This window comes from Notechis scutatus, chromosome 6 (assembly GCF_049901735.1).
Source record: "Notechis scutatus isolate UNSWTSFEM ecotype Mainland chromosome 6, rNotScu1.2, whole genome shotgun sequence".
NCBI lineage: Eukaryota > Metazoa > Chordata > Lepidosauria > Squamata > Elapidae > Notechis > Notechis scutatus.
Genome location: NC_142014.1, coordinates 28,264,025 through 28,289,458, shown reverse-complemented (window position 1 = coordinate 28,289,458; position 25,434 = coordinate 28,264,025). Strand labels below are relative to the sequence as shown.

The following is a 25,434-nucleotide window of genomic DNA, read 5'->3' as shown; positions in this document are numbered from 1 at the left end:
CAGGGTGTCTAATCTATTCTTTATTGTGATCGGGACCAATTACAGTTTCCAAACCTTCATTTGTCTCTTAAGGTTTAAGAAAATAATTTTAGTTTTGTTTGGGGTTGCATCGCATCCTGTAGTGGTAAATGGTGACTTCTATATTAAGTAGGGATTAAGAAGAAGCAAAGGTTACACAATACATTGAATGAGAAAAATAAAGTTACATTCTTCTGTCTCCATGTTATGAAATAAATTGCATTTCATGGAAATTATGAATATTATCCAATCTGTCTTTTGAATTAATCTAGTACAGCAGATTTTTCAAGTTTGAAAAATGTAGTCTAAAATGGAGAAATCTGCAAAATTCTGTCAGCAGGTGCCAAGATACACATCTCTTGACAGTGCTAATTAAATATCATTTTTGGATGCTTATTTTTGAAGATACTATACTTCATATTATATTTGGAGGGAAATTTCTCCCTATAGGAAAGGCCAGAATATAAGGCCTGATTAAATAAACAGAAAAGGCACAGACAACTACTATTGGAGAAATTCTAGTGCAATGTCACACACAAAATCTATCCATCTATAGTCTGTCTACATTTTATATCTAGCTATCATTATCTAATCTATCTTCTATCTTATGTATCTGTCAGTCTGTCATAAAATAGTAACGTTCCTTGCAGTGGGTTTGCTGAAGTACCACATCCTTGCAATGTGAAGATACGGGTAGCATAAGCATATTGCAAATTAATTGTGAAAGATCGCCCATAGATTGAAAATTGCTAAAGGGAACAACGATAAATTGGCAGTAGCTTTTCCATACAGTATACACTTAGTAAAACAGCTCTGGTATAATGCTCATATTGGTCTCAAGTTACTCTACAAACATCTAAAATATTTGGGATTATGTTATTTTGAAGAGCCGAGAGACACAAAGGACCTGTATGGATTTTGGCGGTGAACAAGAGTCCCATTATATGGCTCGTTCGGTTTAGCCAGACGGTAGCCAGGCCAGGTGTTTTCACTGTTGCGCACAAAGACTTGCCTGTGCTCAATTCTTTAGTAACTATTGTGGAAACCCCTCCATAAGAATGGAGAACAGTAAAGTAGTTTCCCAGGGAAGCTTTCTGAGAACGTAGTAGGCTTTCAAGGAGCTAGTTAGAGTTTCTGTTCCATTCATGTTTAAAACAGTTGAACAGCCTCAAAACAAACAATGGGAAATTGGATGAAATGCAGTGTTTGCAGTATCAGGAAAATGACACTTGGCTGTAACATTGATTTAGGAGGCAACCAAAGGTTTAATGCTTGTGTGCAGTTTGACACTTTTTCACTTCAGTTTTGGCTAGTCTACCTGTAGGGAGTTTGCATTGTGTCAAGACTGCAAGTGTATGAGATTGAATACAGGTAGTCCTTAAGTTACAAACATTCATTTAGTGACTGTTACAACGGCACTGGAAAAAAATGGGCAATTTTTCACACTTAATGACCATTGCAGCATGCTCAAAATTCACATGATCAAAATTCAGGCGCTTGGCAACCGGCTTGTATTTATGATGGTCGCAATGTCCCAGGGGTCATGTGATCCCCTTGTGTGACTGACAAGCAGTCAATGGGAGAAGCCAGATTCCCTGAACAACTATGTTACTAACTTAACAACTACAGTGATTCACTTAAAGACTGCAGCAAGAAAGGTTGTAAAATGGGGCAAAACTTAACCAATGTCTCACTTAGCAACAGAAGTTTGGGGCTCAATTGTGGTTGTAAGTCAAGGACTACCTATATCTGGCAGGCTTCTGCTTTTCTGCTCTTGTCCTCTATCCCTTAGGGTAGGATCATGTTGTTAATAATGCTGCTTTTAAGATCTGAATCAGTGTTTCTCAGCCTTGTGAGGAATTCTGGGAATTGAAGTCCACCCATTTTAAATTGCCAAAGCTGAGGAACAATGATCTGGATCACTGGTCTAGGATTTCATTTCATCTCCCAATTAAGGGTCGTTCATGCTCTCTGAGCTTGGTTGTTTTCTTGCAGACGTTTCATTACTCAACTAGGTAACATCAGTGCCACCAGTAGTAAGGAGTGAGGTTCTTTGAGGAAAAAAGAAAAGTGCGGGAAAGAAAAGGGGGGGAAAAAGAAAGAAAAGGCATTGACTTTCTACTCCGTTCAGTGCAATAGAATAAGGCATTAACACCAAACCCCAACTTTTTACTGTTACATAATAATATAAACTAGCCATTTCTAGAACAACAAATCTACCTCATCGATAAATCCCAAAATCAAAGTTTCGGGGTTTTTTCCCACCTCAAGCACAAAATCCAGAAGCGGGTTTCCAAGTAGAAATAAAATTATTTGTATTTTTTTTCCTTTGATCAAAGCTGTCAATTGAGCCATCTCTGCTAACAATTTTTCCAGCCGTTATGACCTTCCATTTCTGTGCATAGCATAAACTTGCTGCTGTCAACATAAATCAAAGTTCTGAATTTTTTCCATCAAACCCCAAAGAAAAATCTCTGGTTTTCTCTTTATATTCACTTTAAGAATTTGCAGTATTTCAGGTATGAATCCTACTCCACTATTTCTTTGCTTTATCACATGTCCACCATAAATGATAAAAAGTCCCCTCTTTGCATTTAACAACATTCAGTTCAAATGCCTTTTATGCATTCTTGACAACTTGCCTGGAGTTCAATATCCATGATAATAACATCGTCTTATAGACGTTTTCTTTTAAGTTATAATTTAATGTAAATTTTAAACCTTCCAGGTATGCTCCCATTGTTCAAGCATTACATTATACCCAAAGTTCCTCACCCTCACTGAATCCTACAGTGCTTTTTCCTCGTTCGTTTTCCAAGTTTTAAATTCAATAACATTTTTATAGACTTTGGCAATAATACGTTCGGCAGGAGAGAGACTCTCTGAAGTAGGCATCCACAATCGCATTCTCTCTCAAACACACATTTTGTTTCAAACGCAACTTTCTCTGGTAAAAATCGATATTACAGGATCGATATTATAGCCTTTGAGAGGCAGGGAGACGAGAAGATCTAACTCGATCTGGTCTTCAAGCAGAAACGGGGAACTTCAGAATTAGATATTGCTCTTTTTTTCCTCCCCCCACTCAAGAAAAACAGAAACTGGCTTTTTGGATTTGTATCCTGCCACTCGCCTTTTTATCCTCACTCTCAAAAGGTTTTCCAAAAGGAAACGACTTTTTTAGGGGGGAGGTTCCCCCCTTAAAAACATTTTGCTTCTCATCCAAGAAGTTTCTTCGGTCGTTGGATGAGAAGGGAAAAATTTTCCAATGGAAAAAAAACCAAGAAAGTCCGTTGCCTTTTTTTTTTTTTTTTTGCGGGGGTGTGTGTGTTAGGGTAAGGGTTTTTTAGGATTCTTAGTTTATTTATTAGGATTCAGTACCCAAAGTGGACAAGGGAACCTGGGGGGCGGCTCTTTGGATCTTGGAGAAGACCCTACTTAAAACTGGAAAAAGAGGTATGTGTGTGCCCACTCCCCACTTTTCCCAGCTTTTAAGTAGGGTCTCCTCCAAAATCCAAAGAGTCCATTTTCTGCTTCATCTCTTGGAAGCTTTCAAGAAGAGACTGGACTGCCATCTGTCAGAAATGGTGCGGGGTCTCCTGCTTGGGGGGGCGGAGGTTGGACTAGATGACCTCTACAAGGTCCCTTCCAACTTTGTTAACTTTAATCTATCTACTTTGGGTACCGGATCCTTGGGGGAGATGGTCATTCAGCCGGGCACCCAACTTTCCAAGGGGTGTAGAAAGAGGGGTGTGCCTGCTTCCCAAGGGGGAGAGCGAACCCCAATGATCACGTATGGCTCCCCCCAGGCTCCCCCAGCCCACCCAACGACCCCTGAGTTCCGAGGCAGCGAGGGCAGGGCCGGGGGTTGAGGGTGCGAGAGGGAGGCGCTGGCGGGCAGCCGGACGGTTCTGTTTGCCTGTAAATAAAGGCGAAGCGTCCGAGGCGGAGATGGCCGTATAAAAGCGGCTGCCACGGGGGTCTGGCCCGCCTGGCCGACAGCTGGGGCTCCGGGCACAGCAGCAGCAGCAGCAGGTAAAGAGCCGGCGAGGGGGACCTCCGGGTGGGGAAGGGTCTCCCCGGCAGGTGGGAGGTGGAGGAGAAGCCGGGTGCGCTTCAGACCTCGGACAGCCCGAGAGGGGAGGACGGGACCCACCCACCCCCACCCTGGTGCGGCGTCCGGGGCTCGGCTGAGGGGAGGGAGGGAGGGAGGGGAAGGGACCGTGGCTGAGGAAACAAGGGGAGCGGAGGGGGCTCGGAAAGTAGAGTTGCCCCCCCGCAATTCCCGAAGTGAGAAGTGAGGGGAGGTCCGGGCTGCCTCTCCTCCACCTGCGCGCCCAGAGAGGGAGGGTGACCCAGCTGACTTGCCCTCGGACCCCTTGGCCCCCTGGCCCCTCTCTCCCCTCAGTCCCTTGCCCCCCCGTCCGTTTTGCCTCTTAGCCCCCTCAGCTCTCAGCCACCACCACCCCAGCACGCCTATGCCTCTCATCCCCCCTCAGGAACCCTCAGGGCCCCCTACCCCCTTTCCCTCTCATCCCCTTCATTCCCCAGCCCCCTTTGTCCCTCAGGGCCCCTCAACCTCCACCCCTATTTTCCTCTCAGCCCACCCTCAGCACTTCTCTCTTCCTCAGCCCTTCTATGCCCCTCATTCTCCTCACCTCTCAGGACCTTTCAAGGCCCCTTGCCCCAGACCCTTTGCCTCTCAGCTCCCTTCATCCCTCAAGACCCCTGAATTCCCCTTACCACCCAGCCCCTTTTTTTGCTCTCAGCCTCCCTCAGCCCCCTCTCCTCACCATGCCCTTGTCTCTTAGCCCCCACTCTTCCCCATTCCCCTGTCTCTCAGCCCCTCACCCCTCAGCCCCCTCTTCCCTACCCCCTTGTCTCTCAGCCCTCACCCTCAGCCCCCTCTTCCCTACCCCCTTGTCTCTCAGCCCCTCACCCCTCAGCCCCCTCTTCCCTACCCCCTTGTCCCTCAGCCCCTCACCCTCAGCCCCCTCTTCCCTACCCCTTGTCTCTCAGCCCTCACCCCTCAGCCCCCCTCTTCCCTACCCCCTTGTCTCTCAGCCCCTCACCCTCAGCCCTCCCTCTTCCCTATCCCCTTGTCTCTCAGCCCCTCACCCCTCAGCCCCCTCTTCCTACCCCCTTGTCTCTCAGCCCTCACCCCTCAGCCCCCTCTCCCTACCCCCTTGTCTCTCAGCCCCCTCAGCCCCCTTCACTATCCCCCTTGTCTCTCAGCCCCTCACCCTCAGCCCTCCCTCTTCCCTATCCCCCTTGTCTCTCAGCCCCTCACCCCTCAGCCCTCCCTCTTCCCTATCCCCTTGTCTCTCAGCCCCTCACCCCTCAGCCCCCCTTCCCTATCCCCTTGTCTCTCAGCCCCTCACCCCTCAGCCCTCCCTCTTTCCTATCCCCTTATCTCTCAGCCCCCACCCCTCAGCCCTCCCTCTTCCCTATCCCCTTGTTTCTCAGCTCCTCACCCTCAGCCCTCCCTCTTCCCTATCCCCCTTGTTTCTCAGCCCCTCACCCTCAGCCCCCTCTTTCCTATCCCCTTGTCTCTCAGCCCCTCACCCCTCAGCTCTCCCTCTTCCCTATCCCCCTTGTTTCTCAGCTCCTCACCCCTCAGCCCTCCTCTTCCCTATCCCCCTTGTTTCTCAGCCCCTCACCCCTCAGCCCCCCTCTTTCCTATCCCCCTTGTCTCTCAGCCCCTCACCCCTCAGCTCTCCCTCTTCCCTATCCCCTTGTTTCTCAGCCCCTCACCCCTCAGCCCCCCTCTTCCCTATCCCCTTGTCTCTCAGCCCCCCACCCCTCAGCCCTCCCTCTTCCCTATCCCCCTTGTTTCTCAGCTCCTCACCCCTCAGCCCTCCCTCTTCCCTATCCCCTTGTTTCTCAGCCCCTCACCCCTCAGCCCCCTCTTTCCTATCCCCCTTATCTCTCAGCCCCCACCCCTCAGCCCCCTCTTCCCTATCCCCCTTGTCTCTCAGCTCCTCACCCCTCAGCCCTCCCTCTTTCCTATCCCCCTTGTCACTCAGCCCCTCAGCCCCCCTCTTCCCTATCCCCCTTGTTTCTCAGCTCCTCACCCCTCAGCCCTCCCTCTTCCCTATCCCCCTTGTTTCTCAGCCCCTCACCCCTCAGCCCCCTCTTTCCTATCCCCCTTGTCTCTCAGCCCCTCACCCTCAGCCCCCTCTTCCCTATCCCCTTGTCTCTCAGCCCCTCACCCCTCAGCCCCCTCTTCCCTATCCCCCTTGTCTCTCAGCTCCTCACCCCGCAGGACCCTTGCCCTTGCCTTGCTTCTCAGCCCCCTTCATCCCCAGCCCCCTTCACCCCTCTGGGCCTCCCAGGGCCCCTCACCCTTCACCCCTTTTTTTCTTTCAGCCCTCTCACCCCTCAGCCTCCCACTCCCCCAGCCCTCTGTCTTCCACCCTATCTATGCCTCCCCTCCTCCCTCATTCCTCCTACCCTTCAGCCCCCTTCGCCCCTAAGCCCCCTTCACCCTCGGCCCTTACTGCCCCTCAAGGCCCCTTGACCCCCCATCCCCTCTTGCCTCTCGGCACCCCTCTGCCCCCAAGTCTCCTGCCCTCACCCTCCATCTCAGCCCATCTCTTAAGAAACCTAAGAACAGGACAAGAAGCGATGGGTGGAAACTGATCAAGGAGAGAAGCAACCTAGAACTAAGGAGAAATTTCCTGACAGGGAAAACAATTAACCAGTGGATTATTTTGCCTCCAGAAGTTGTAAATGCTCCATCACTGGAGGCTTTTAAGAAGAGATTGGACAACCATTTTTCTGAAGTGGTGTAGGGTGTCCTGCCAAAGCAGAGGGTTGGACTAGAAGACCTCTAAGGTCACTTCCAGCTCTGCTATTCTATTTTATAAACTAGACTTCCATCAGTTCTTTTCTCCGGAAAGAAAACTTGGGAATTCCAGCTTCTGGCCCTGCTCTCTCAGGACCTTTGCCTGGCTGGTCCCCTTTGCTTGGCTGGCAAAGAGCCTCAGGCCAGGCAGAGGAGGAGGAGGAGAGCAGGCCCAGATAGGCCGTGGGCAGGAGCAGGCCTGGCCTGAGGGCTGCAAAAGTCCCAAGTGTAGCCTTGGTTCGGGGTGCAGGTTGTCCTTCGATGGCCAGCTGGCTGCCTCTGCCCCCGGGCCTGCTTTTGGAAAGGCTGTTTTTCTCCCTCACTGCCTTTGATCCAGGCAAGGGAAGGCCATGGCAGCCAGCGGCAGGGAAGACGGAGGCCTCCCGGATCGCTACCTGGTGAGCCGACCCATCTACAACGAGCCCAGCTTCCAGGAGGAGAACGAGAAGAAGTTGGTGGTGCCCAAAACGCTCCGGGAGCGAGTCCAGAAATCCTGCAGGTAACTCATGGGGCCAACCAGCCTAGAGATTTAGAGAAGGGTTGAAATCCCCCCCCCCCCAAGAGCCATGGGGCTGGGTGGGGGCCAGGCAAGGTGCATCTCCCTCGGTTATTTTTGGCAAGTGGCAAGTGGCCATATTTTTTGTCTTCGGCAGCTGTTCGAGAAAAAAAGCCCTGCAAGTCACCAAGACCTTCTTCCCTATTCTGGAGTGGCTGCCCAAATATAGGATTAAGGAATGGCTTCTCAGCGATGTCATTTCAGGCATCAGTACAGGACTTGTGGCTACTTTACAAGGTAAGAGAGGAGGGGCATGCCTTTAACCTCAGGAACTGAAGAGGTCAGAGCTGGAAACCTAAGCTGAACTATACTGGGCTATTCAATCTTTCTTTCTTTCTTTCTTTCTTTCTTTCTTTCTTTCTTTCTTCTTTCTTTCTTCTTTCTTTCTTCCTTCCTTCCTTCCTTCCTTCCTTCCTTCCTTCCTTCCTTCCTTCCTCTCTCTCTCTTCTCTCTCTCTCTCTTTCTTTCTCTCCATCTCTTTCTCTCTCTCTCCCTTCCTTCCTTTCTCTCTCTCTCCATCTCTCTCTCACTCTTTCTTTCTTTCTCTTCATCTCTTTTTCTCTCTCTTCATCTGTCTCTGTCTCCCTCTCTTTCTCTCTCTCATTCTTTCTCTTCCTTCTTTCTCTCTCTCTGTCCTTCTCTTTTTCTCTCTCTTTTTCTCAGTCTTTGTCTCTCTTTCTTTCTCTGCATCTCTCTCTCTCTCTTTCTCTCTCTCTCTCTCTCTTTCTCCTTGGATCAAAGAGAGTTCCAATGGTCAATTAAGCAGAAACTTCCTGACAGTGAGAACAATTAATCAGGGGAACTGCTTGCCTCCAGAAGTTGTGAATGCTCAAACACTGGAAGTTTTAAAGAAGAGATGGACAACCATTTATCTAAAAATGATATAGGATCTCCTGCTTGAGCAGAAGTCTCCTGCTTCAGAAGACCTCCAAGGTCCCTTACAACTCTGCTATTCTGTATTCTATTTAACAGGGTTTGTTTTTTCATCACTATTGCTCAAAATAAATTGAATTATTTTACAATTAAACTGACTTGGATGTTTTCCTAGCTTGTTTTGTTGCTCAGGTTTACTTAGATGTCTTTCCATATTCGCAATCCCAAAGTTTGTAGATTTTTCAGCTCATTTCTTATTTATTTAAATTTGATTCCACTTAAACACTGCACAATCTAAATCAACTTTGGTTTGCTTCTTAGTAAACATTCCCTGCTGAATGTTTACATGTAACATCTAGATGTACAAGGAGTGAACCTCAGATGTGAAATACAAATACAGGTAGTTCTCATTTGGGACCAGACCATCATTAAGCATGGAGGTTGTTAATAAATTGTCGTGTGACTGCCATCCAATTTTACAACATTGCTTCCCAATGGTCATTAAGCAAATCTTGCTTCCACCATTCACTTTGATGGTTGGAAATCCCCGGGAAGGTAAAAAAATGAAGATCACGTGACCCCTTTAAGTACATGCCAGTTGCCAAGCACCCAAATCATGATAATAAGATGGCGGGGACCTTGAAATGGTCGTAAGTACGAGACCCAGTCACTTTTTTCACTGCTGTCATAACTTGGATTGCTTGGCGAACAATTGTAAGACAAGGACTACCTGTATAAATTACATTTGTGTATTAAAGAATAGGGTATTTATATTAATGTATTATAATTGATCTTAAAATACTTCAGAATACGATTTAACATTTTTTAAAAATTCTATCCTACCCAGGTTTGGCCTATGCGTTACTGGCTGCCGTTCCAATTGGATATGGACTCTATTCTGCATTTTTCCCCATCTTGACATATTTCTTCTTAGGAACATCAAGACACATCTCTGTTGGTAACTGAATATTTTTTATTATTATTTTAATATCAGACATATATTTATTTGAGAAGGCTGTTTTTTATTTGATTGCATGAACATTTTGATGCATTTGGTTTGATTTTTATATGATGGTGTGTTTGGGCCGTATTTAAATTCTCCATTTTGCTCTATATTTTTCCACATTTAATGGCTGGGAATAACATCCACATATTGTTCTGACTCAGGCTTTGTAAACCGTAATTATTTACAAACTTGTTGTAAAAACAAAACCTATTTTATTGCAATGCTAGGAATGGTTTTCATTCCCAGCCGGAATTAAACTCGAACAGTCCCCCAAGATAAGCACACACCTTTCAGTTCTGTGAAGTGCTGCCAAAAACAGAAGTATCAAATGAACTAGAAAAGAAATCAGCCAAAGTCCAAGAAAAAACAGCCAAAGGACAAAGAGCTTCAAGGATGACTCAGAACCGCACAAACTACTTTGCTTCCTGCAAAGGTTTCGTCATCTTGGCCTGACTTTTGTCCCTTATGGGAGGGGCAATCACCTCCCAGCCTTACTCCCGAGTCGCCCCTTTTGTTTCAGCTGTTCTTGCCTTCTAGCAGCTTTGTGCACACACGCACTGGGAACAGGCTCCCCTTGTTCCTCTGCCTCGCTGCTGTCAGACTCCCAGATGGTCCTGGCCCCATCTCTGCATCAGACGCAGGACCCTCGTCCGAGTCCTCTCCAGAGTCCCTGACTGGTCCCCTTTCTTCCTCACTGTCCGATTCCGCTGCCGTCTGCACCGGCTGCCCATGAACCACGTATGGTGTGCATCATATACTCTCTACTTCTATTATTGGCAGAACATAGCTATTATTAGCAGACGTTACTTAGATCAAATACAAAATGTTTTGTGGTTAAATCCCATAAGCAGCACAATAATGGTGAAGAATCTCCTCTCTCAGACTAACAGCTTTAATACTTGTTCCAGTCCCCACCTGGGCAAAAAGGCACTATCAAACTTGAATAAGCAAATATGTTCTATTATGATGATTTAAGTTAAAGTACACCTGAGAACCTAATACAGAAAATGCACTTACGGATATTCCTTGTCTTATGACTGCAACGGAGTCAGCCTATTATGGTAGTATGGACTATCGACTTTAAATTAGAATAAGTAGCCAAAAAGCATGATTTCTGAACTTGTCTTGTGGAACAGAGTTCCCCATGAGATCTATATAGCCCTGACTCTGTCAGTTTTTGTAAAGATGTAAAAATTGGCTCTTCTAATAGGCCCCGGGACAGGGTGTAGCAATGAGTTATCTGATGGCTGTTGATTGGGAATAAATTTATTCAGTTATCCTTTTCTAATGTGCACCAGGTGTTCCACTGTTGATGTTATTTTTACCTCTTAATTTATTACCTCATATTTTAATTCTATGCTATTAGCTGCCTAGAATCATTTGATAACTGTCATTTGATGAGATAGCATACAATTTGCAAAGATAGATGATAGATGGATGGATAGATAGAATGTAAATAGATGGATATACAGTAGGTAGGTAAATAGATGAGAGAGAGAGAGGATATTGATAGATAAATAGGTAAGGAGGGAAGGAGCTGAGGTGGTATTCAGCAGGTTCTGACCAGTTCTGGAGAACTGGTAGTGGAAATTTTGAGTCATTCAGAGAACCTGACAATCCCACCTCTGACTGGCGCCACCCCCACCTCTTCTCTGCCTCCCATTGAGTCCCAGCTGATCGGCTGGATCTTGTTTTGTTGCCCTGCCCAGGAGAACGGAGCTGGAAAGCAGGTTAGTGGCGTGGGGAGGGAAGGGGGATTTTGCAGTATCTCCTTCCCCTGCCACACCCACCAAGTCCCGCCCACCAAGCACCACCTACAGAACCGGTAGTAAAAATGTTTGAATCCCACCACTGGTAAGGAGGCAGGAAGACAGAAAGACGATAGACAGGGGTGGCCTGCTGGGGGTTCGCAGGAGTTCGGGAGAGTCCCGAGCTAAGATTCTGTGCAGTTCAGAGAACCCCCCATCCCGCCCTGCCCTGCCCCTCCCCTCTCAGGAGTCTCCATACAGCCCATTTGGGATGCAGGTAAGTGCAGGGCACACACGGAGGCTCGAGGAGGGCAAAAAATATGGACCTTCTGGAAGTTTGGGAAGTGGCCTGATTCCGGCCTCCAGAGAGCCTCCGGAGCCCGGGGAAGCTGTTTTCGCCCTCCCAGAAGCTTGAGGAAAGCCTCCGGAATCTGGGGAGGGCAAAAACACCCTCCCCCGCCATGGTGTAGGAGGCTGACTAGGCCACACCCACCATGGCCACGGCCACCCAGCAACCGAGCAGAGAACCCGTCTCTAAAATTTTTGAAGCCCACTCCTGACAATAGATATGATAAATAGATAGATGGATATAAATACGTAAATGGGGGGTGGGGGGAGGGAGGGAGATAGGAGAGATAGACAGACAGATACAAGACAGATATATATACTGGTACTTCCTTTCAACAGGACCTTTCCCTGTGGTCAGTTTAATGGTGGGCTCCGTAGTACTAAGCATGGCACCAGATGAAAATTTCCCCCTGACGAACAGTAACATAACGGGGATGAATGGAACAACCGGGATAGACATCGTTTCTAGAGACGCGCAACGAGTGCTTATTTCTAGCACTGTCACCTTCCTGGTTGGCATTATCCAGGTAATAAAATCAGACAAAGCCTTCTCAAAATATTGCTGCTTATTACTGGGAAAAATATTCTCTTTTGTCTTTAAAGTTTCAATTTCTGCATAATTTATCTTTAATTTTTTTTTTTATTTGGCATAATTGATATATTGTTCTTTACGCCACTGGTATTAGACCACACTTGGAATATTGTGTCCAGTTCTGGTCACCAGTCCCACGATACAGAAAAAGACCCCAGAAAGAATATAGAGAAGAACAACAAAGAAGATCGGGGGCTGGAAGCTAAAACTATATATTGAACTGGATATTCTAATCTAGCATAATGAAGAGAAGGGTTAGCGGCGACATAATAAGTCTTCTGGTACTTGAAGGACTGTCAGAGAGTCAACAATATTGAGGACTAGGGGGATAACATGATTGCTGTTTTCCAACCCTTGAAGGACTGCCACAGGGAAGAGGGGATCCATTTATTCTCCAAACTATCTGAGGGCAGGAAAAGAAGTAACAGGAAAGATCATTAAGGAAAGCTGCCTTTTATGACCATTTCCTTGATTTTTTTTAAAAGGAGTCCTCTTCAGATACTTCCAGCTGTCTCCTATTTATGGGAGAGAATTGTGTGAACGTTTGAAAACAGGATGGAAAGGAGATTTTACATTTTTAAAGCCTAGATATGGGAATAATGTAAATATTGAGTGGAATGAAGTGGGAAAGCCGCTTTTGATTACATAACTTCTGGCTGCAAATGGGAAGTTGGTAGGCAGATCTCAATTCACAAGAGATTTCTCTGTGGGAAATTTTTTTCCTAATCTCTTATCCACAAAGGGGAAAGAGCAAGGAAATGCTGGTACATTATAAAAGTAACGTGAATACTTTCTATAAAAAGGGGAAATCTTGATTAGTTTCAAAGACAATAGCACTAGGGCTGCTTCTGGAAAATTCTTCAGTGGATTCTCATAACAATTGGTTGCATCCCTTTCTTGAACAAGATATTCAAAAGATTGTCACTGTTCAGTGCCAGAAACTTTTAGATTCGGCTATTATTCATCCAGGGTCCTCCCAAAAATGCTTTTTCATGAAGCAACTGGACTTTCTGGGTTTTTTCTTTGAAGACGTTTCACTTCTCATCCAAGAAGCTTCTTCAGCTCTGACTGGATTGTGAGGAATGGAAGGATGAATGGAAGCTGCTGGATTGAGATTTCCAGAGATGCAAAATGAGAACAATTAAGCTCTTTTTCCTTTAAATTCAAGTGATGTGCTGAATTGGACTTGGGTCTTCAAACTTGACGGCTTTAGGACTTGTGGACCAACTCCCGGAATTCCTCCTCCAGTCATGTTAGCTCAGGAATTCTGGGAGTTGAAGTCCACAAGTCTTAAACTTGACAAGTTTGAAGACCCTTGATCTATAACAATCGGATGAGGCCCAATAAGCTAAATCAGTATCAATCTAGATAAGGTAGAACTACTAGTTGGGTGATGGTTCATCTAGTCAGGGCATAGAGTCAATCTTGGCATGATAATTCTGATGTCCTAATAAAGCAAGGGTTGTCAAACTTGGCCAGTTTAAGACTTGTGGTCTTCAACTCCCAGAATTCCTGAGCTAACATGACTGGAGGAGGAATTCTGGGAATTGAAGTCCACAAGTCTTAAAGCTGTCAATTTGAAGACCCCTGTAATAAAGGATGAGTTCTGTCATCTGAATATATCAAGGAAAGCTTGAGTGATTTACAGCATTGTTTCCTATCAAATTCCTCTTGGCCTACTGTCAGGGTCTGATTCTATTTTAATGGAATTCTTTGTCTTATTTGCATTGTTTTTATTTTAATCACAAGAAGCCTGAAGGTTATTTACAGGGAAGGATGAGATTAGAGTCTAATAATACAGAGATAAATAAAGACTGGCAGAAATTTATTTTTGTATAAAACAAGAAAGGAAGGCCAGGAAGAGGCCGGGAAAAATGAAGGAACCCTGTCTGCTGGATATTGGGTTATAGGGCTTATCTCCTTACTTTTTAAAATTGTTTGTAATTTTGATGATGATTTAACTGCTTAGGAAATTATGTTCTTTCCCCCTCCCAGCTAGTGTTTGGAGTTCTTCAGATTGGTTTTATTGTAAGATATCTTGCTGATCCATTGGTTGGGGGCTTCACAACGGCAGCTGCTTTTCAAGTATTTGTTTCACAACTAAAAATTGTGCTGAACGTTTCAACCAAAAACTACAATGGAGTCCTTTCCATAATCTATGTAAGTGTTTCTTACTAAACTGAACTTCATTGCATAACTTTTGGTCCCTCGTATTGCCCAGCTTGTCAGTCTTTGGTCCACAGTGTATTTGACCCACAAGAGAATGGGTAAACATCAGTGGAGATTCTCAGTCATCCAGGTTCTGTTCTTAGAAGGGCAGAGCGTGGGGGGGGGACAAATGGAGCAGCAGTAGCAGAAAGGAGAAAAAGGATGGAGGAGGAAGAGGAAGAGGGGGAAATGGAGCAGCAGTAGCAGAAAAGAGAAAGAGGAGAAAGGAGGAGGAATGGGGAAATGGAGGAGCAGAAGCAGAAAGGAGAAAGAGGGTTAAAGAGGACGAAGAGAAGGAGGAGAGGAGGAGGAGGAGGAAGAGGAGGAGAAGGATGAGAAGGGGAAGAAGAAGGACAAGAAGAAGAAGACGGAGAAGGAAGATGGATTGATAGATGGATATATTACATAGACAGACAGACAGACAGACAGATGATAGATAGATAGATAGATAGATAGATAGATAGATAGATAGATAGATAGATAGACAGACAGATAGACAGATAGACAGAAGAATGATGAAGAAGAATGAAGCTTCTTGGAGGAGAAGAGAAATTTATTCTTCTTCATCAAGGAAAACAATCCCGTTGCCTTTTGAAAAAGCAACGTTGAGACAATAGAATGGACAGTTGTTGATGTCTACACTTAACAATTTGGTGGGATAAAAGTTTACATTGGATGGAGGAAGACCACACAGTCTGGTGGGAGCCAAGTTACACCTGTGGGTTGGGCTAAGATATCCAATAAAAATTAGCCAGCATTCTCTGCCCACTGAGCCTCCAGGGTCTCCATTCAGCTGATCTTTAGTTCTCCTTCCCATGAAGGTTTTCTGTAAATATCTTGTGCCATTACAGGTAGTCCTCAACGTATGACCACAATTGATGTTGTTAAGTGAGACATTCGTTAAGTGAATTTTGCCCCATTTTATGACCTTTCTTGCCACAGTTGTTAAGTGAATCACCGCAGGTTATAAATTAGTAACCCAGATGTTAAGTGAGTCTGGCTTCCCCATTGACTCTGCTTGTGAGAAGGTCGCGAAAGGGGATCACGTAACCTTGGGACATAGCAACAGCCATAAATATGAACCAAGCATCCGAATTTTGGATGCTACTGAGGTTGTAACTGTGAAAAATGGTCACATTTTTCAGTGCCGTTGAACAGTCACTAAATGAACTGTTATAAATTGAGGACTACCTGTATTTTGTGCCACCCTGGAATCCAGAATAAGTTTGCTGTCACAACTTTTAAAAGGAAGGAGGGGGGGAAATCTAACTGATTATTAAAAACAATTCTACCTTACTTTTCATTTTAGATCGAATATCCCAGTGGCCATCCTATGATTTAAGAATAAAACAAATGTAAAATATTTTTAAAACGTTGAATAAAAACAAGTTAAAAAAGAAAGAAAGAAAGAAAAGAAGACGAAACAAATGAGATAAATGAATGTAATAAAGAGAACGGGGATAGATTTTAATGTATTCCGATTCTCTGTTAAAGCAGGAATACCGGTTTGATAGCTGTACAGTTTCTCCTGAAAAACTCTAATAAAGTACAGCCTACTCTTTTTGGAGGCAACGTATTCAATTATTAATCCAAGTATACTGTTAAGATGTTCTTATAGTACTATTTCTGTTATTCAGGCTTGCTAATTTGGGCCCTAAGTACTGGAACAATCAGAACGAATCATTCTCGTCCTAATGAGGATCTTCCTTTAAGTAAGGGAGTAAGGACAGAGGTGGGCTGGTGGGGTGAGATTGAATTGGGGAAGGGGATTTCTCTTAATAATACTGCATCTAGTTTTGGTTGCCATGATGTAAAAAAGATGTTGAGATTCTGGAAAGAGGACAGAGAAGAGCAACCAAGGTGATTAGAGGACTGGGGGATAAAATATATGAAGAACAGTTGCTGGAACTGGGTATGTCTAGTTTAATGAAAAGAAGGGCTAAGGGGAGACATGATAGCAGTCTTTCAATATTTGAGGGGTTGCCCCAAAGAAGAGACAGTCAAGCTATTCTCCAAAGCACCTGAAGGCCAGACAAGTAATAATGGAAGGAAATGAATCAAGGATAGATTCAACCTGGAATTAAGGAGAAATGTCCTGATGATTAGAAAAAATAATTTGCCTCCAGAAGTTGTAGGTGTTCCATCACTGGAGGTTTTTAAGAAGAGATTGGACAGCCATTTGTTTGAAACAACAGTCAGAGTTTCCTGACTGAGCAGGGGGTTGGACTAGAAGACCTCCAAGGTCCCTTCCAATTCTTTTATTGTGTTCTCTTCCTTTTGTGTTCTCTCTCTAGACACTTATAGAAATATTTCAAAACATTAGAACCACCAATATAGCTGACTTCGTGGCGGGACTGCTGACCATTGTGGTTTGCATGGCAGTCAAGGAAATTAATGACCGCTTCAGACACAAGATCCCTATTCCGATTCCTATAGAAGTGATTGTGGTAAGACGACAACTTTGAGAAACTCAAAAAGAAAATTAAAGGAGAATAGATCAGTCTTCTCTGTTTATGCCTGTTCGCATTATAGCATCTATCCCACTGCAGTTGTATGGCTCCCTTGAGGTAGACTTCGACTTACAACTACCACTGAGCTCAAAATTTATGTCGCTAAGTGAGACGGTGGATAAGTGCGTTTTGCCCCCATTTTACGACCTTTCTTGCCACAATTGTTAAGTGAATCACTGCAGTCAATAAGTTAGTTGTTAAATAAATCTGACTTCCTCATTCACTTTGGTCGCAAAAGGGGATCACGTGACCTTGGAATACAGCAAGTGGTCATAAGTATGAACTGGCTGTCAAGCATCTGAATTTTGATAATATAATCATGGGATGCTGCAATGGTCGTAAATATGAAAAATAGTCGTAAGTCACTTTTCCCCGTGCTGTTGTAACTTTGAATGGTAATTAAATGAGCAGTTGTAAGTCAAGGACTACCTATATTATGGTGATTTTATCATGGATCTATCTTAATTTAATATGTTATCTCCTATATTGCATTGTCCACAAAGTAGATAGATAGATAGATAGATAGATAGATAGATAGATAAATAGATAGATAGATAGATAGATATTGAGAGAGAGAGAGAGAGAGAGATACCGGTAGAAAGAAAGAAAGAAAGAAAGAAAGAAAGAAAGAAAGAAAGAAAGAAAGAAAGAAAGAAAGAAAGAAAGAAAGAAAGAAAGAAAGAAAGAAAGAAAGAAGAAGGAAGGAAGGAAGGAAGGAAGGAAGGAAGGAAGGAAGGAAGGAAGGAAGGAAGGATAGATAGATAGATAGATAGATGATAGATAGATAGATATTGAGAGAGAGAGAGAGAGAGAGAGAGAGAGAGAGAGATAGATAGATAGATAGATAGATAGATAGATAGATAGATAGATAGATAGATAGATAGATAGATAGAAAGATAGATAGAAAGAAAGAAAGAAAGAAAGAAAGAAAGAAAGAAAGAATAGATAGATAGATAGATAGATAGATAGATAGATAGATAGATAGATGATAGAGGATAGGATATAGATATAGATATAGATCATATATAGATATAGATTTGCTGACACTTTACTTAAATTAATTTTGTATATCAGTGATTGCACGACTTCTGTAGACACCATACACTAAATAAATAAATAAATAAATGACCTTATTTCTTATTTCTTTTGACTCCAGACCATCGTGGCCACTGGCATTTCATACGGGGTTGATTTTGAGAAGAAATACAATGCAGGGATCGTGAAATCCATTCCTAGAGGGTAAGTAAGGGCAGATTTTTTTTATTTGAACATTCAAACCAGTGGTGGGATTCAAAAAGTTTTACCACCAGTTCAGTGGGCGTGGCTTGGTGGATGCACTTTGCCTGTGTACGCGTGCCAAACGCGCACTTTGCGCAGGCGCAGAGGCGTTGCAACTCACCTCCTGCAAGCCTGCACTCTCCCTGTCGCTTCAGCAGCTGCTGTGCAGCACTCTGCTGTGCCGTGCAAAGCAGCTGCGCTTCAAAAGCAGAAGATAAAGGTGAATATGGGAGCCCGGACAGGCAGGTGGGACCAACAGCAGAGCAGCAGAGAGAACCAGTTAGGTCTCCGCTGCTCGTTGGCACTACCATCTCGGAAGAACCGGGCCAAACCGGTAGAATACCACCATTGATTCAAACCCCCAAAGGCTAAACAGAACTTCGTTTGGAGTTCAAAGAGAAAAGTTGAGATGGAACCCAGAGGGGAAAACAAGGAATCTCCATTTGTAGGCAGTCCTCAACTTACAACGGTTCACTTAGCGACCTTTCAGAGTTAAAATGGCACTGAAAAACGTGATATAAAGACCTCACACTTATTCCAGACCCAACAACCATTGCAGCATCCTTGTGATCACGTGATCAAAATTTGAGGTTCGGCACCCGACATGTACAGGTAATCCTTGACCTTACAACCACCATTGAGCCCAAAATGTATCTTGCTAAATGAGAAAGATGTTGAGTTTTGCCCCATTTTACGACTTTTCTCGCCACGTTTGTTAAATGAATCACTTGCGGTCATTAAATTAGTAAGATGGTTGTAAGTGTGAAAAAATGGTCCTGTCGCTTTTTCCGGTGTCTTCGTAACTTCAAACAGTCACTAAGCAAACTGTGGTAAGTCGAGGACTACCTGCACAATCATCCACAACATGCATGTTTCTCCTGCTCCTTTTCCTCTTTAGGTTTTTGCCTCCTCAGCCTCCAGCTGTGGAAATGTTCGGAGACATGCTGGCCTCATCTTTCTCCATCGCGATTGTGGCTTATGCGATTGCTGTCTCGGTGGGAAAAGTCTACGCCACCAAGTACGATTATGCCATCAATGGAAACCAGGTAGAGAGAACTGCACCGTATTCCCGAAGGACAGCGAAGTACTGCCTAACCTAAAGTTTTCTTTAAGGCACTAAATAAATGGACTTGCATATGTAGCCTTTTTTGAATAGGGGGGTAAGAATTTTAAAATTTATAGCTGAAGTTGGCACAGAGGTGGTCTTCAGCATGTGCTGGTAGCAGAAATTGTGAGTAATTCAGAGAACCAGCCAATCCCACCTCTGACTGGTCCCATCCCCATCTGTTCTCCGCCTCCCGAGTCCCAGCGGATTGGCTGGGTCTTCTTTGGTTGCCCTGCACAGGAGAACAGTGCTGGAAAGCAGGTTAGTGGGGTGAGGAGGGAATGGGGATTTTGCAGTATCCTTCCCCTGCCACACCCACCAAGCCACGCCCACAGAACCAGTAGTAAAAATTTTTGAATCCCACCACTGAGTTGGCAGCTGGTAGAGAACGGGAGAATTAACACAATCACGCCATTAATAAAGATGGGCAGCCATGCAAATGAATTATGTTAAAATAAAGTCAAATAAAGTGAAATGAAATAAATTGAAGCAGCCATGCAAATGACTAAAATACATAAAGTGAAGTGAAGTGAAATAAAGTGAAGTGAAGCAGCCATGCAAATGAATAAAATAAAGTAAAGTGAAATGAAGTGAAGTGAAGTGAAGCAACCATGCAAATGAAATGAAATAATAAAGTGAAGTGAAGTAAAGCAGCCATGCAAATAAAACAAAATGAAGTGAAGTGAAATGAAGTAAGGTGAGGTGAAGTAGAGAAGTCATACAAATGAATAAAATAACATGAAGTGAAGTGAAGTGAAGTGAAGTAAAAGTTCCAGTCCAGAATTCTCAAGGCCGTTTGAAGAACTTTTCAGATGTCTGGACTTCAACTCCCAGAACTCCCCTCCTCTTAAAGTTGCCCAGGTTGACAAACAAGAACGAAAACCCCAGGCCTCCTGCAACTAAATCTGAGCAGCACGAGAAGACCTGTTTATGTTTAATACCCAACATATAACTATCCATTTAGCAACCCTTCGAAGTCACAGTGACCTTGAAAAAAGTGACTCATCCCTGGTCCTTTCACTTAAAACTGCCACAGCAGAATGCAGATGCATTGCAATCAGCAGGTATCACGTGATGGTCAGGTGGTTACGTGATTACCATTTGTACCTTTCCCAGCCAGCTTCTGACAAGCATAGTCAGTGGGGGGAGCCAGATTCACTTAATGACCTTGTGATTCACTTAACAACTGTGGCATAGAACTACCTGTACTTTCTCCAAGCCTAATAAAATATTTCCATGTACAATGTTCATTTATTCCTGTTTTATAACCTTCTAGGAATTTATCGCCTTTGGAATCAGCAATATTTTTTCAGGAGCTTTTTCCTGTTTCGCCGCAACCACCGCCCTGTCTCGCACTGCGGTCCAAGAAAGTACAGGTGGAAAAACTCAGGTATTTCATTTTGGCTCAGGAGGAAGGGCTTGGACATCCTTCTTGGAACTGACTTGGTAGAGCAAGCTTTGAACAAGTCATCTGATGGTTGATCCAAGTTGCATCATATTTTAACATAACACAAAGGAGGCGAAATCCTTTACAGAGAGAAGATTATGGAATAATTAATATAATTTTGCCATAATGTCAGTTTGCAGGGACAACCCTGAATATGGACTTTGGCAGCTGACTTGAATGATTAGAACATCCCTTTCATATTTATTTATGACTAGCTAGTAGTTAAGGCGGAAGTCATGGTAGTTAAAAAGAATATTGGCAGAAAATTGAACCTTGGGACCTTACAAAGGGATTGTTAGAAGACAATATAGAATTATTTATTGGCCAAGTGTGATTAGACACACAAGGAATTTGTCTCCGGTGCATATGCTCTTGGTGTACATAAAGCAATAGTGATAGATTATTATCATAGTCATTGTAAAATACATTTGTTATAAAAAATTAGATACAACACTTAGTGATAGTCATGGATACTAAATAAACACTCAACATAAATCATACAAACCTCAAGTTTTAAAATCAGGTTTTGAAATTGCATTTCCCTGTACGGCAACAACAAGAATTTTTAAAAAATCTGGTTCTGTCAAAAATGCTATTTTGACAACTTAAAATCTATACTGAAAACAGCTCACTAATCATTTCAAGTAGCCACTTTGCATAAATATTCCTGAAAACAAACTTATTTTCTTGATGATTCCAAATATTTTATTTTCAGGTTGCTGGTATAATCTCAGCATTTATTGTATTAATTGCTATTGTAGCTTTGGGGAAGCTGCTGGAACCTCTGCAAAAGGTATTTTGTTCAGATATATTTTACCATTTATTTACTCTTTTGTGCCCCAATAAACAGAAATCCTTCTCCCTTCTTAATAACACAGGTCAGGTACTGTTGTGGAAATAAAATTGAATGGGATCCTTAAATTAGTGCTTCAAGGAAAAGAAATATCTATAGTTCTATAGTCTCAAAGGTGCTTTTTCAGGAGGCAACTGTTTCTTGTTTCTTCTTTTGAAGACGTTTCGCTTCTCATCCAAAAAGCTTCTTCAGCTCTGACTGGATGGTGGGGAAATGGAAGGATTTATATTCCTTGCAGCTGGTCATTTGCATCCTTTTAGAAGGTCATTGAGGCCACTTGGAAGACAGAAGATTGCCCTGAGGACACAGATAAATCTCCAAGTGGCCTCAATGACTCTCAAAGGATGCAAATGACCAGCTGCCTGCAAGGAGTGTAAATCCTTCCATTCCCAACATCCAGTCAGAGCTGAAGAAACTTCTTGGATGAGAAGAAAAACGTCTTCAAAGAAAAAGCAAGTAAGCCCAGTTGCCTCCTGAAAAAGCACCTTTGGGACAACAACCATGGCCTGGATGACTGAGAATCTCTTCAGACTTGTAGCTCTATAGGCAATCCTCAATTTACAACCATTCATTTAACAATGGTTCAAAGTTACAACACCCTCGGAAAAGGTGGCTTACAACTTACAACGGTTGCACCACTTCACCGTGACCTGGCTGCAATTCAGGCACTGAGTAACTAATTCACATCTACAACAATTACAGCATCTTGCAGCTACATGATCGTAATTTGTGATTTTTCCAAACCCTGGGAGCTCATTTGAGGAATTTGGATTTGTTTAACCACTGCACGATTCACTTAATGACTGCAGTAGAAATGGTGATAAAATTGAGTCTGATGATGTGATAGTTTGCTTAACGATAGCAATTGAAATTTCAGTACCAATTGCAGTTATAAGTAGAGGACTACCTGAATTTATCTATGCAGAGGCATCCCTAGGAAATGTAGAAACATGGACATAAACAAGGGGCTACAGGTGCAACCCCTATTTTGCTATTTTTAAGCACTCCCCAAGAACCCCTGCTTATACAGCCAATCCTCTGCATACAATCACCATTGAGCTCCAAATTTTTGTTGTGAAGTGAGACATTTTAAAGTGAGTTTTGCTCCATCTTTCTTACCACCGTTGTTAAGTGAATCACTGCAGATGATAAATTATTAACCTGGTTGTTAAGTGAACCTGGCTTCCTCATTGACTTAGATTGTCAAAAGTCGCAAAAGGGGATTGCACGACCTCGGGACACAGTGACGGTCGTAAGTACAAACCGGTTGCCAAGCGTCTGAATTTTCATCCCATGATGCTACAAAAGTACGAAAAATGGGCGTCAGTTTTTTCCATGCCGTTGTAACTTGGAATGGTCACTAAATGAATGTTTGTAAGGCAACCTTTGAAATCCCTCTTGAACGGATTTTTGCTTTTAAAAAAAAAAGCTAACCTGTTTCCTTCTCCTCCCTTTGTAGTCTGTTTTGGCAGCTGTGGTCATTGCGAACCTGAAAGGGATGTTCATGCAAGTTTGCGATGTCCCTCGTTTGTGGAGGCAGAGCAAAGCAGATGCTGTGAGTCCCGTTTTTCTTCAAAGAATGGAGCGTTATTGGCCATGCTTGAATTCCTCTCTTCTCTATTTAAGCAGCTGCCTTTCATTTCGTTTAATAATTAATCCTCCACTGAGAATCTTGTGTCACTGGGGGGCGGGGGGGCAAAAAAAACAAAAAACAAGAGCTTCTTGGTTATTCCAGTGAATTTCTGACTATTGATGGTCTCCGTGTCAGGCAAGAAAAACCCGGCCCACCTGAAGGTCAAATTAAACTGATTTATTGTTAAAGGCCTATGCGCAGGGAATCTTCTCAACTTGGTGGGGAGGGGTGCCGTTTTTGCCCTCCCCAGGCTCCGGAGGCTTTCCTCGAGCCTCCAGAAGGGCAAAAACAGCCTTCCCAGCCTCTTGGAGCACCTCCAGAGGCCAGAAACAGGCCCGTTTCCGGCCTTCCGGAACTTCCGGGAGGCCTGTTTTTCACCCTCCCCCAGGCTCCGGAGGCTTTTCTTGAGCCTCTGAGAGGGCAAAAACAGCCTCCCCCAGGCTCCGGAGGGGTGGGATTTGCAGGTTCGCCAAACTGTGCAGCATCTTAGCTAGAGGATCGCCCGAACCTGTGCAAACCCACAGCAGCCCACCCCGGGGTTAGATAAGGATCCACAGAATTCAAGGGGAATTGGACTTAGTTCGCTTGAGGCTACGTAAGGATCCTAGGCTGATTCCTATTTATTTATTTGTTTGTTTGTTTATTTATTTATTGAATTTTTATTGGTTTTTAAAACAAACATAAACAAACAAAACATAAAAACATCAGGCCATCTTCCATATATGTACATACAGTGTGCCGGTTGGTTTACAAATTGTTTTGTGCTTCCATTTCGTAGTCTTCAATTACAATTACATTGTATATGATCTCATATTTTCAATCCAATATTAAATACATTGGTATCATTATTAATCAATCATTTGACTATACTTTTATTCATTCATGCTTTAGAAAATAATCATATTTTACTTAAATTTGTTTTGTGACAATTCATATTATCATCCCAAATCTATCCTAAAATCATTTTGTAGATATAATAAGAAAGAAGTACATCTTTATATATTTAGTATTTTCTACAAGTCTACATATTTCATTACTATACTTTATTGTCTAACCATTGATAGAATAGATCCCAAACTTTATAAAATTGTTTATCATCCTGTTCTCTAATTTCAAATGTCAATCTGCTCATTTCAGCACATTCCAATATTTTCTTAATAATTTCCTCCTGTGATGGTATTTTCTCATTTTTCCAGTTTTTAGCAAATACAATCCTAGCTGTTGTTAATACATTTACGATCAGGTATTTCAAATCTTTACTATATATTTCAGGTAAAATTCCCAATAAAAATATCTCTGGTTTCAAGTCTATATGCTTTTTTGTCATTTTTTCCAACCACATGTGGATTTTAGTCCAGTATTTTTTAGCATCTGCACAAGTCCACCACATATGGTAATATGAGCCAGGTGTCTGATGACATTTCCAACATTTTTCGGATTTATTCTTGAACATTCTTGCTATTCTTGTCGGGGGGAAATGCCACCTGTAAAACATCTTATACAAATTTTCTTTATATGCTGTTGACATTGTCATTTTATAATTTTGAGACCACAATTTTTGCCATTTCTCTAGATCAATCCCATATCCAAAATTCTTCCCCCAAGCAATCATAGTTTCTTTAACTTGTTCTTCTTCTAGTTTAATTTCTAATAAATATCCATACAATTTTTAATCACCTTTTCATCAGTACCTGTCAAAATCTTATCTAAATCAGTCAGTTTATCATAGAAACCTTTTGTTTTAAAATCTTTATCATACCTTGAATGTATTTGCGCATATGAAAACCAATTCATCTTTATACCTTGTTCCTCTAGTTTTTGTATAGATTTAAGTTCACCCTTTTCATTCAATATTTCACCATATTGTTCCTTTTTGTATATCATAGGATAAGAAAATGCTTCAATAGTCGATAGCCAGACTGGAATTTTCAAATAACATTGTCTTTTAATTTTCTCCCAGTTTAACCACAGAGACTCCCGTATATAATGTCTTCTAAAGTACCCCTGTGTTTTAGTTCCTTTATACCATAGAAAAGCATGCCACCCGAACAACAGATCATGTCCTTCTAATTTTAACAATCTAGTATTTCTTAATGTTATCCATTCCTTAACCCACATCAAATTTGTAGCTTGGTAATACAACTCCCAATTAGGTAAACCAAATCCTCCTCTTATTCTAGCATCTTGCAAAAGTTTTAACTTTATTCTCGCTTTCTTACCTTGCCATATAAATTTCAACACAATTTTATTTAAATCTTCAAAATAGTCTTTCCCAAGCCTAATTGGAATTGTTTGAAACAAATATAAAATTCTGGGTAATTCCTCTTTTGACTCTGCCTCCAGGTTCTGCTATTGTTTATCCTATATTCAAGGATGATTCTGTTATGTGACCAATAACTCTTTCTAACTAAT

The 25,434-nt window shown here is 42.9% G+C and overlaps 1 protein-coding gene across 1 annotated transcript in view; it reads left to right on the top strand.

Annotated features, from left to right (window-relative positions):
• Nucleotides 1–7,116: 7,116 nt before the first annotated feature.
• Nucleotides 7,117–25,434, top strand: part of SLC26A4 (solute carrier family 26 member 4) — a 32,176-nt gene continuing 13,858 nt past the window's right edge. The window contains exons 1-11 of the mRNA XM_087967815.1: nucleotides 7,117–7,364; nucleotides 7,519–7,658; nucleotides 9,142–9,252; nucleotides 11,736–11,923; nucleotides 13,984–14,148; nucleotides 16,491–16,643; nucleotides 17,863–17,945; nucleotides 18,883–19,030; nucleotides 20,366–20,479; nucleotides 21,252–21,329; nucleotides 22,849–22,944. Coding sequence (XP_087823941.1) covers nucleotides 7,216–7,364; nucleotides 7,519–7,658; nucleotides 9,142–9,252; nucleotides 11,736–11,923; nucleotides 13,984–14,148; nucleotides 16,491–16,643; nucleotides 17,863–17,945; nucleotides 18,883–19,030; nucleotides 20,366–20,479; nucleotides 21,252–21,329; nucleotides 22,849–22,944 — 1,425 coding nt within the window. The 5' untranslated portion in view covers nucleotides 7,117–7,215. The remainder of the gene's footprint in view (nucleotides 7,365–7,518; nucleotides 7,659–9,141; nucleotides 9,253–11,735; nucleotides 11,924–13,983; nucleotides 14,149–16,490; nucleotides 16,644–17,862; nucleotides 17,946–18,882; nucleotides 19,031–20,365; nucleotides 20,480–21,251; nucleotides 21,330–22,848; nucleotides 22,945–25,434) is intronic.